General features: G+C 45.0%; 1 protein-coding gene across 1 annotated transcript in view; it reads right to left on the bottom strand.

Moving 5' to 3' along the window:
• LOC126232167 (zinc finger MYND domain-containing protein 11-like) overlaps positions 1-12,944 on the bottom strand; it is a 140,112-nt gene that overhangs the window by 45,602 nt on the left and 81,566 nt on the right. Inside the window, exons 9-10 of the mRNA XM_049942468.1 lie at positions 6,627-6,776; positions 4,618-4,954 (exon numbers count right to left, since the gene is read on the bottom strand). Coding sequence (XP_049798425.1) covers positions 4,618-4,954; positions 6,627-6,776 — 487 coding nt within the window. The remainder of the gene's footprint in view (positions 1-4,617; positions 4,955-6,626; positions 6,777-12,944) is intronic.

Raw genomic sequence — 12,944 nt, 5'->3', positions numbered from 1 at the left:
CTCGCGAACTATGCTATACTATGGCGCTGCTTCTATTGGTGCGTGCGTCGTGTGCAACTGGCAACGCAGCTACCTCCCGCGTCTGGGCCGGCATGCGCGAGCCGCCAAGATAAAAGAATTTAACTATAGTTTGCATTCAAACTGAAATTGATCACTATGGAAAATTCTTAATTTATCTGTTACACCTGGAATGAATAAATGCAAAATTTTGTGATTTGTGAGTGAGGTTACTTCTTTGAATTAAAGATTTTGGACGTTTCCATTCAACACAAAAGTTCAATTATTTCTTTATCATTGTTGTAACAGTATTTTGTGAATACTTTTAATCTTATATTTTCTGTTTGAACGTTACCAGCTTCGTACTATTACGCAGTTGATTGTAGCCTCCAGTTCCAACCACCAGCACGCACGTTCGCACTGCGAGTGACTCTCTCGCCTCGTCTAGTCCACAGAGTACTCGTGGGGGCACTCGAGTCAATGTAGCTGTGTGCAGGTGTCGGTGCAATTTACAATTTGGTTCCCCTGTATTTTACTGTTTGCCTTTATTTTTTTCTTTTTAAATAGATCGTCTGATCACGAACTGATAATGGGTCGAAACTATCAGTGATTGCATTTGTGTGAGCTGGGGCTGTAAAATATAATAAGAAATTCGTCAGGTGCGAGGACGACTCTCGCACCGAGGGTTCCGAACAAACTTATTTGTGCGCACAGGCAATTCGGCATCCTGCGAATAGAGAATCTCGACGACTACTGACTTGTCGATATTGGTACTGGCAAGATTTCGGTTTTGGGAATTCCACGACCGCATCCAAATTTTTACATTAATTCCGGAGACTAGCCGGGGGGGTGAGGGGGGGGGGGAGGGCAACAGGAGACTTCAGCAGAAAAACTGTCTTAGGTGACGGACGGGTCTTAGGAGACAGACGGTCACTCAGATACCTACTGACAAATTATTTTTTTTTTTTTTTTTTTTTTTTTTTTTTTTTTTTTTTTTTTTCCCCGCACGACATAATAAAAACTTAACAATACTGGAATTTTTTCCTTTACTTGTACTGTGAAGGCTTGCTTCTTACCATATCTCACGGGTCTAAGTCAACAGGACATATCTTATAGGTTTAGGGCAGCGAGTTTGCAAGTGGCAAAATATGTGAGATAAATGGTGATACCTTTTCTTTGACCGACACAGAAGCTTACCAGGCCAGAAACGGAGTGGAGATACAGATTACTGCAAGCCGAGCCGAGACATCGAGTTGCAGTGCATCTCCTATCACTTACATCAGATACTTGTACAGAGTAGAGCTAGAGTCAGCTAAGACATTGGGAGGCCTACTGAGGTGTTCAGTAATGAGCCTCATTTGTGTTTATTGTGGCCACATTGACACTAACATGTCTGTGGATGAACTGGTGAAAGATCACAGGAAGCAGTCATACATCTACACCTATGAGATGGTTTCTCTGTTCATTAATTGGTGCATTCACAGAGTATGGGGAGAGAGAGAGAGAGAGAGAGAGAGAGAGAGAGAGAGAGAGATGACTGTCCTGCATATATGAGGTGTGCTTACTTGTTTGAATTACTGTGTGTGTGTGTGTGTGTGTGTGTGTGTGTGTGTGTGTGTGTGTGTGTGTGTGTGGTTCCCTTTCTGTTTCTGACAAAGGCTGTGGTCGAAAGCCAATGTGTAAACGTCTGAATTGTGACAGTCTGCACCTTAAAGTGTTGTCTTAACAGTAGTAGCACTCTCTCTTGAAACTTCCAAGCAGATTAAAACTGTGTGCCGGACCGAGACTCGAACTCGAGACCTTTGGAAGGTAGGAGACGAGGTACTGGCAGAAGTAAGGCTGTGGGGACAGGGCACGATTCGTGCTCGGGTAACTCAGTCGGTAGAGCACTTGCCCGCAAAAGGCGAAGGACCCGAGTTCGAGTCTCGGTCCGGCACACACTTTTAATCTGCCAGGAAGTTTCGTATCAGCACACACTCCGCAGCAGAGTGAAAATCTCATTCAGCACTCTCTCTTACTTACATTGTCGATTAATAAATTGTAACTACATTTGTAGTGATCTGCAGTGCCTGCAATCTAGGTAGTTTGCACCTGTTATACTCTCTTACCGCCTAGCAACGGTTGATGTGGAGCCTCCAAAGCTTAGTACAGTCAGCTTATATCTGTATAAGATAACAGATTATCAGTAATTTTCGTAAAGTATCTATTTTCTTATTTTCATATGTATTCTGAGGTCATTTAATAAGGACTTGTTTCTTACATGCTTAAAGGGCGTCAAGACTATAGGGAGGGTCCTTAGAGTCTATCAACAATGGAAAATAAAACAACAAGGAGGAGGGGATGCAAGAGCCAGAGGATGGGGGTGGAGATGGGGGACTGAAATTTAGACTTCTTAAAATGTTATTGTTAACAGTTCTCTGCACATTCAAAAATTAGAATACAACATTTGTACTGGTAAAAAATGAAGTTCTATTGTACGACTTCTCAAGATCTGCAGTTCTGATATTTTTTTATTTATTTATCCCTCGTCCCCTTCCCGTTGCAATTTCCAGTAGCAGGTGATGTTGCATACCGTCACAAATCAAGCACTGAACCTTGCTTGGGAAACATCTTATTCCACTATCACTCTTAGTACTTGATGCCAACAAAAGTAATGCCCATTTTACTTTTATTTTTATATGGTCTCCAGTCTCTTAAAATACAATCTCGCACTACGGTCTTAAGGTAGCAAGCTCAGACTTCTTTCATAGGAATGCTCATTTACATAAAATCTAACAATGCCATTTACTATTCCATTTACAGTAAACTACATTCGGTTCAGTTAACTACTACAAATACACTCCTGGAAATTGAAATAAGAACACCGTGAATTCATTGTCCCAGGAAGGGGAAACTTTATTGACACATTCCTGGGGTCAGATACATCACATGATCACACTGACAGAACCACAGGCACATAGACACAGGCAACAGAGCATGCACAATGTCGGCACTAGTACAGTGTATATCCACCTTTCGCAGCAATGCAGGCTGCTATTCTCCCATGGAGACGATCGTAGAGATGCTGGATGTAGTCCTGTGGAACGGCTTGCCATGCCATTTCCACCTGGCGCCTCAGTTGGACCAGCGTTCGTGCTGGACGTGCAGACCGCGTGAGACGACGCTTCATCCAGTCCCAAACATGCTCAATGGGGGACAGATCCGGAGATCTTGCTGGCCAGGGTAGTTGACTTACACCTTCTAGAGCACGTTGGGTGGCACGGGATACATGCGGACGTGCATTGTCCTGTTGGAACAGCAAGTTCCCTTGCCGGTCTAGGAATGGTAGAACGATGGGTTCGATGACGGTTTGGATGTACCGTGCACTATTCAGTGTCCCCTCGACGATCACCAGTGGTGTACGGCCAGTGTAGGAGATCGCTCCCCACACCGTGATGCCGGGTGTTGGCCCTGTGTGCCTCGGTCGTATGCAGTCCTGATTGTGGCGCTCACCTGCACGGCGCCAAACACGCATACGACCATCATTGGCACCGAGGCAGAAGCGACTCTCATCGCTGAAGACGACACGTCTCCATTCGTCCCTCCATTCACGCCTGTCGCGACACCACTGGAGGCGGGCTGCACGATGTTGGGGCGTGAGCGGAAGACGGCCTAACGGTGTGCGGGACCGTAGCCCAGCTTCATGGAGACGGTTGCGAATGGTCCTCGCCGATACCCCAGGAGCAACAGTGTCCCTAATTTGCTGGGAAGTGGCGGTGCGGTCCCCTACGGCACTGCGTAGGATCCTACGGTCTCGGCATGCATCCGTGCGTCGCTGCGGTCCGGTCCCAGGTCGATGGGCACGTGCACCTTCCGCCGACCACTGGCGACAACATCGATGTACTGTGGAGACCTCACTCCCCACGTGTTGAGCAATTCGGTGGTACGTCCACCCGGCCTCCCGCATGCCCACTATACGCCCTCGCTCAAAGTCCGTCAACTGCACATACGGTTCACGTCCACGCTGTCGCGGCATGCTACCAGTGTTAAAGACTGCGATGGAGCTCCGTATGCCACAGCAAACTGGCTGACACTGACGGCGGCGGTGCACAAATGCTGCGCAGCTAGCGCCATTCGACGGCCAACACCGCGGTTCCTGGTGTGTCCGCTGTGCCGTGCGTGTGATCATTGCTTGTACAGCCCTCTCGCAGTGTCCGGAGCAAGTATGGTGGGTCTGACACACCGGTGTCAATGTGTTCTTTTTTCCATTTCCAGGAGTGTATATTGTCCACTACAGACTCACTGTAAATCGCAAAACAGCACTGACTACACTTCATCGAGACCAACCTTTTACAGCCTTTATGCATTCAATCTACACACTGATGTCTTAGAATATCTTCAAACACTACAATTATCAAAAAATTTGAGAGAGCTAGTCCACAAGGTCCTCTTATACCCGAACCACTTTTGAAATTTTGTCAGCGTAGTTTGGGTCGACCCACCACAGCTCGAGCTTGACTCTTTCTACACCCTGGAGGTCTTCCTTTTTCGTGCAAACTACAAAATGTGACAAGCTCATAGAGAGAGAGAGAGAGAGAGAGAGAGAGAGAGAGAGAGAGAGAGAGAGAGAGAGAGACGTACCTGCTGCTGCGGCAAGAGCCGTGGTCGTCTTCCTGCGGGTGCCGGCTGCCGGGGCAGACTGTCGCTTGGCAGGCACCACCTCCTCCTCTTCCGATTCGTCCTCGTCGTCGTCGTCATCATCTTCCTCCTCCTCCTGCTCCTCCTCTTCCTCGTCTTCGTCGTCGTCACTCTCCTCTTTCACTTCCTCCTCCTTCACCACCTTCCTCGGCCGCCCCACCTTCCTAGGTGCCCGCTGCAATTTCTTCGCCTCGGCCACCGCTACCGCCGCGGGGTTCTTCGGGGGGCGGCCCCGACCGCGTTTCTTCGGCGGTGGGGATTTTGTCTCGGAATCGTCATCCTGCAATCGGACAGGTGTCGTAAGCTGTCAAATAACGTACAGACGGACGTACTGCGACCCTGTCTCTGTGGGTGAAGTGACACTCGCACTACACTCAGAAATACATAAATGACAGAGCAGCAGCACTCGGAAAATCACCACATTACGCTGTTGACGTTTGAAATGTTTTCTGTCATATATGATCAATTTCAATATTGTGATATTAATTTCTTATAAATGATTGGCAACAACTTTTTATGCGAATTTCATAAAAAAAAAAAACAGTAGCAATGACAGAGATGTTGGTTTCTATGAAGTCAACGATATAGTCTGAATCCTAGTATCCTAAATATTGTGAAGCACATTACGAATGAAAGAAATATTGTAATATTTAAAAAAAAAAAAAAAAAAAAAAAAAAAAAATTAACTTCACCAGAAAGTAAAGCTAAATTTCTTTCTCGGCACGAAAAATCATTCCTTGTCGATTAATCAAAGCGATTATATGAATTTTGTACTACCACAATTTTATTATTTAAAGTAATATTGAGAAATTACTGAACCTGGCAAAAGAATGAATTTTAACCTCTATTAAAAAATACTAGCCACTTCTATGTTTTTAATAAATTCACATATCCAGACCTGCCTTGTAATTTCCTTTCCTTTGTGCGATATTTGTATTTAATTATTATATTTTTACAGTGATTTGCAAATATTTGGAAGTCACAAAATCTATTCGCAGTTACTAATATGGATAACCATTAACAGTTGTATAATGGAATGGCGACAGTGAAAATTTGTGCCAGACTGGGACTTCGCCCCGAATTTCCCACTTACTGCAAGTGGTAGCCTTAACCGCTCCGACTATCCGCGCACGACTCACGGCCGGATCCAAACTTCTGCACGGAGTCAACCACATATCAAAAACTTGCACGTAACGCTAAGGCGACCACTCGTGATAAGCGGGAAATTCCGGTTTGCGTCCCAGTCCGGCACAAGTTTTCATTGCCGTCATTCCATTACACACCTGACAACTGTCCACACTTGCAACGGCGAGTAGTTGCCGCAGTGCCCGTTCCTTCGGACACGCGTGCACGTCTGAAGGGGCATCGCATCACACTTCTGAACAGGACAGGCACTGCGATACGGTATTTATCTGCCGACACCAGGCGAGCGACGTTCAACTGAAATGTCTCCCCTGTATGGAAATATTCATAGTGAAAGTATCACTGCAGCATTGTATACTCGGAAGGGTCGGTCAGTCAAACTCGGGAACATTAAACATTGTCCGAATTAAACAGTTTGTAACATATTCTCGTATTTGAGTAACTAACTTTCGCGATTACTTGCCAGTACAAATGTGTTTCTTCATACACTTATTAGTAATTGTTACGTAGGCTGAAATTCAATGGAGAGCAACTGTTTTCAAGAATTAACTGTCCACTTTAGGACTGACGACAATCTTATTTCTTTATATAATTAAAATTTTACTCAACTGGAGTTTCTTCAACTAATGACAAATTAATCTTTATAATTACGAAAATGTTATACTGATCCATCATCAGGGCTGTGTATCCGTCTGCCAAATTAATGATTAGTTGCATACACTATCATTCGATCGCAGCATATACTGAAGGTCGTGGCAGGGTTACAGCTCCTATCGTACACGGGGAACAGACGTAGCGAGCGCACGTACCTCCTCGCTCGACTCCTCGTCCTCGTCTTCGTCGTCGTCCTCGTCCTCACTCGACGACGCCTGCCGCCCCTTGCTCTCCAGCTTCTTCAGCAGCTCCTGGTGGCGGCGCAGCTCCTCGCACGCCTTGTTCCACGACGACGTGCGCTTCACCTGAGTTTGTGGAAAAATTTAGCGAGACAGTCGTGCCAGTTCAAATTCGTCTGTTACACAGTACAGTATGTCCAAAAATAATGCCTAGAACTCTCTACTGCATCCAAACGGTCCTCGAAAGGCCCGACGACACCGACCGTCCGCGGTGCCGTCCTCGGCCGACAGGCGTCACTCGGTGCAGTCGGGGAGGGGTACGCGGTCGGCACAGAGCTATCCCGGCCACTGTCAGTTTTCGAGGCCGGAGCCGCAACTCCTCACTCGAGTAGCTCCTCAATTTGCCTCGCGAGGGCCCAGTGCACCTCGCCTGCCGACAGTGCTCGACAGACCCGCACCCCCCCCCCTCCCCCGCCCCGTCTGCTAACCGAGCCACCGGCACTTTACTTTGGTGATCTGACAGGAACCTGCCTGCGTCACCACTACAGCAGGCCGTCGGCATAATAGAATGTCCGAGTTATAAATTTTAATAATATCGATTGTGAGCAGTTTACAATTTTGATTTGAGATCACAGTTAATCTTAAAATCCCATAGCTTTAGATAACCACACTTAATGGTGCTATGTCGTTTACCAACTTGCAATGCCATATGCACAAAATGCAACTCCATAGCATCGAGCATTTTGTATTCTGCTGTTTGCCGAGAGTGTACAGTAATTTCAGTTCAACATGCAATCCATCTAATGTTTAATTGCAATCCCCCTTGTGGGAAAATCATCTGCCGACGGTATAGTTGATTTGAAACAACCGGATATTTGGTTGGTGCACAAGTTCGTTGCACTTTTGTTCCAGTTCCCCCGAGTTTATTAATCAATTTTCATTTTTTTTATTAGTAGTTCCTTATTTGAGTTTACATACTGCCATTTTGTTATTTGGAGATGGCAAGTAGAGCTGCAGATGCCGGAAAATGGAGAGCCGATTGGAGAAATTGGAACTTTTCTGACATATTCATCTATTTGAGTAGAACAGAGTGATTACCCGAAACATTTGCACAGTGATGGGGATAATGCCACTGGGCAGAGCACGGCAAGAAAATTGTTTTCTCATTTCCGAGAGGACCGTTTCAACATTAGTGACTCTCCACATTTAAGAAGACCTTCGGCGTTTGATAAAGATTGTCTGAACGCATTCATCCACAGTGGTCCAGCTGTGGTCATTCCACCATCGCGCGACATTTGCACGCAATGGGAAAGATATAAGAATCGGGCGTATAGGTTGCGCAGCAAAAATCGGCAGGTGTCCGTATTTGCATCTCCGATTGCTTGTCATCGATCGGCTCACAAACACCACCAAACATTCGTCACTTATCATTACTGGTGACAAGAAATGGTGTGTCTATGCTAACGAAAGGAAAGGAAAGGAGTCATTTAACCCCAACAAAGCAATAACTCCCCATACAAAGACAAGCATGCAGCCACAAAAGATAATTTTTTGCACCTGAAGGAGCAGCGACAGTGTCGTGTACTACAAATTGCCTCTCCAAGTTCTAACCGTCACCCTTGACATTTACTGTCAACAACCGACAGGTCTTGCAGGCACAATGTCACAACAGTGACCAGGAAGACTGCACGAAAACGATGCTACTCCACAATAACGCCTGCCCACTATCTGTCGAGACTGTCAAAACCACTGTACCTCGTTTACCTGATCTCGTGCACTCCGATTTTCACCTTTTCCGCTCTCTTTCGAGCAATATGCACTCCGAACACAGCTCGGTGACTTTTTGTCTCAAAACCGTGTGATTTCTACAGTTGTGGAATTGGAAAGTTACCCCAGCATTAGCATGAAGTTGTTAACAGTGAAGGACAAATATTACCGATGACTAAAGTCCCTGTTACGTGTATCTGTCGTGTTTACCAAACTCGCGGAAAAACGCTACGAACTGATGTACCGATCCAGTATGTGTGTGTAAAGGGAAAAGAACGAGACGACCAAAAGTGTCTGGTGAAGATGTTGACCATTTCAGAGCATCTTACCTTCACAGTCCTAAGGAAAGTCAGTCCAGACAGCAAGTCTTGAAATTCTGTTGCCAAAGATGGCAGTGTGGAAAGTTTTACGAAAATGTTTACACAGGCGTCCGTACGAGTTACGGTCGGTACACACTTCAAAGTCAGTCGAGTATGGCGTATGTTGTGACTTTGCAAGTAAAGTGTTCCAGCAGTAAGAAGGCCATCTCGAACGTGTCATGTTCAGTGAAAAGGCAACTTTCATATAAGTGGAAAAGTAAATAACCACAATGTCAGACTGTCCTCATGAACTCAAACAACATCAATGGAATCTCCAAAAGTAAACATTTTCTGTGCTATGTTCCGTCATGTATATGGACCGTGTTTTCCCCCTGAAGCCACCGTAATGGGTGTTACTCAACTAATGTGTAGCAGGACAGGAGCGGCTCTTTCCCCAATTACAAGGTGAAGCTGAAAACTTTATTTGATAACTAGATGGAGCACCTCCCCACTGGCAACTCTTTGTATGACACGGGTTCAACGTCTTACAAGGGGAAGGCTTCAGACACAGCCGACCGATTCGACTCAAATTTGGCACGTCGCTTGTGAACACCCTAAAACGAAGGACTCTGAGATATTTTGGCTTGACACCCTCCCGTTTTTGAGAAAAATCACCCCTAAAGGTTACAACAGGCAATTGATGCAAAATTGGCGGGATCGATAGATAATTTTTACGAGTAGGTGTGGGGTCCACAAAAGTATACTTTTCCAGAAATCGAGGAAAGAATATTTTACAACAGCCGTTTATGTATCCACACGGTAAATGCTTTTCAGGGAGAGCGCCGATAGCGAAACGGCCGAGGTAACTAGCTGGGAAGCTGAGAACCGGGGTTCGAATATCGAGAAAACTACACAGTTTTCATTTTTTTAAACTGTAGTTTTTAGTATCAGAATTCGTAGCGATTGAGGGTTAATAAGGTATGCAACTCAAAACAAAATAATAATAGTAATAACGTAGGCAAACTAATTTCCCAAACGACGTGAATTAGTAAACAATTAAACTTTTACGCCTTGTCGCACATAGCACGATGCCGAGGTAACTGGCTGCAAAGCGGAGAACCCGAGCTCGAATCTCGAGGAAACGTAGCGGATGTTATTCTTCTCATTTGTATATTTTTCCGTATCTCAATTGATAAGAGATAGGAGGGTTAATAAGGTAAATAACTGAATAAAAATGATAAAAAGGTAGGCAAATAGATTTCTCAAACCTCTTGGGATAGTAAGCAACTAAAACGTTACTCCAGGTCACTTTACAATGGCTCTTCCAGTCACTGTTACGTGTCCTCACTTTTGTTCGAACAACTAGATGGGTGGTACTTGTCATACAAACATTCGAAACAAATATACTAGTGGCACAAAGAACATCTACTGAATGCAATCTTTCAACAGCTACACTGTTCCTTCCAAAGAGTCAGTAGAAAACAAACTCGGTTTGGATTTAAAAATATGTCTTTTTTGGGAATTAATTTTGTGATGTATCACACATACGATATCATTGCCTGAAAAATCGGTGCTGAAAGTTGGTTATGAATTATGCTGTGTTATTGCATCCGTACGGTTCGCAATTCCCACTCGGTTTCCAGAAGCACACTGCAACTGTGAAGCCTCGAAATAAAGTTTTTAAGCTGGCGATAGAAATGAACACGTACGGCTGGCACGCAGGTACGCAGTTTGACAGTATTACTTTTACCGTGGTCGTCTGTCGACCCTCGTCATCTATACATTTGGTGTAATACATTAGAGTATTAGTTTGTCCACCCCTGGAATCCAATATTAGAAACAACTTGTTATCAGCAACTTACGGTTTTAAAACATTCTCAAGAAATGTTCTGTAAATCGCATTTGTCAATTTCCCGGATTTGGAGCAAGTAATGTAAATATTTTTTAACGAGTCAATTAAGCAACTGACCTCTTCTACACAACCCGAGGACTAAATGTAACATTTGTTTCTTATAAACACAGGTAAACCTTAGGCAACACTTTTCCAGAGGCTGTGATGGCATACTGCACCTCGTACGAACGTGTTTTTCGTTTTACTACCGACTGCGGCAGGAGTTCGTTTTTCTCCCTTACCCGATAACGGGCGTCGAATGTTCACCCGGTACTAGCATCCCGTTTGATCGGTGTCGATCTCGTAATCACAATAAGAACTGGTCACGAGTGACGCCATTTGCGTGCCGAAAAGAGCCGCCACTTTCTGTATATCTTCTATATTTCCTTCCTCCTTGTGGGAGACGTATTTAGTGACGTCCGTTGACAAATTTTATATTCCGATTTGAAATTCCTTGCCCAGGATAACGACGCAGCAAACTTAAAATCCTCGACGGTAGTATACCGAAGCGCTGCTCCTGCAGCCCACTGCCGGAGTATTCTCGTTATGACGACGAGATTCGATAAATCGTTCGTAAGTCCACTTATTTATCGTATCTTCTCCCTGTGAACAGTACCATTTTCTCACATTTTTAGATCCTTCTTCCTTTTCAGGGCTGTTGTTGCTACCTTCTTTTGCAGTGTTTGTAGGGTGCAATTTGGACAATTCCTGGCTAGCACTACTGCCTTTACTTTTACTTCAAGGGGTACGGCGTCTTATTTCAATCATTTAGTAACAGGTTCGTAATATTCATCTGGAACAGACGAAGCACAGACTCCCTGCTTGCGACACAAACATTTCCAAAGTGTTACGATCGTTTCGGGATTCACCGGTCGTGATATCTTACACTGATCACCTTCACGGTACAGTTATTCGGTATCGACAAAAGTCATTTCGTTCGTCAGCTCCAAAAATCGCTCGACAATAGTCACTCCTACAAATCTGAAACGCTGAGAAACAGAACCGCCTGCTTCCGGTAGTGCATTCATAATACATCTGTCTTCCAACACTTTTACGAACCAAAACACAGCGTCTGTAGCTTCCCGCTCGCCGTCACCTGTGAAAGGCACCCGACGACATATTTCGGCGCGAGTCGAAGAGTGTACATCCTCGATTATTCACATTACGCAACTGAAAGATACGACACAAAACACAATAACTAGTTACTACGGGATAAACAGAAAAGCTAATTATCACAAGCTACATACAGTACAAGTCATACGTTATTTACAGAAGATCACTGTACTCTTTCACAAAACACATTTTATTTATTTGGCGGATTAATCACGAAAAATCATTACACGTATCCTCGACGTTTGCGGCAGCCTAATTACGGAAAACAACTCCTTCCGACTGACTTCTACGAGGTTCGTGTCGGCACCCTAGCTGTTCGAGGTCAGAACTAGGATACGACGAACGGGCAACTGCGACAGGTCACTCTACCCGCACGCATCCTGTCCCGTGCCTCGCCGGAAACGAGCGCCGCGTGGTCGGCTGGCTGTAGTCCCTCGTGAGGAATTCGCAGCACTCTTACTCGTAGTTGTTTTCGTGTGATGAGGCTGAAAAGTTTAATATTGTACTACCTTATTAACCCTCCTGTCCCTACAAATTCTCACACGAAAAACTAAAATTTAAAAAATAGGAAAACCGTACAGTTCCTCGAGATTCGAACACGGGTTCTCCGCTTCCCGGCCAGTTACCTCGACTGTCGCGCTATCGACATTCTCTCCGAAAACTGTTTACTGTGTGAGTAAATAAGCGGCAGCTGTAAAAGTTTCTTTCCTCGATTTCTGGAAAAGTACGTATTTGTGGACTCCGTACCGGATGACGAAGAATGCTCTATTTACAATTATCTGGCGATCCTGCCAATTTTCGATCAGTTGCTCGTCATAAACTTTAGGGGTGATTTCACAAAAACGTGGGGTGGGGGGTTTAAATTCAAATACGGTAAGAGTCCTCCTTTTAGGTTGCACACAAGTGACGTGCCAAATTTGAGCCGAATCGGTTGCCTTTGCCTGAAGCCTTCCCCTCGTTAGTCTGTAACTGTTGGAGTGGAAGTTATGGTCAATACAATAGAGCTCTTTTCCACTGGCCTCCTCATTCGCCTGACCTCACACCGCGTGATTATTTTTTTCCCCCCTTTGGGGATTTATAAAAGATCGTGTCTACATTCCACCACTACCTAACGATTTGCCCGAGTTGAGACAGGGAATTGAAAAGCCTACTGTTTCCGTCACTTCTCCCATTGAGGAGTTACGTCTTTATGCCTACAGGGTGGAACTGCTTCTCACTCTAATG

Source organism: Schistocerca nitens, unplaced genomic scaffold (genome assembly GCF_023898315.1).
Source record: "Schistocerca nitens isolate TAMUIC-IGC-003100 unplaced genomic scaffold, iqSchNite1.1 HiC_scaffold_465, whole genome shotgun sequence".
Taxonomy (NCBI): Eukaryota; Metazoa; Arthropoda; class Insecta; order Orthoptera; family Acrididae; genus Schistocerca; species Schistocerca nitens.
Note: the sequence above shows the minus strand (reverse complement) of the source record. Positions and strands in the feature narration are given on the sequence as shown.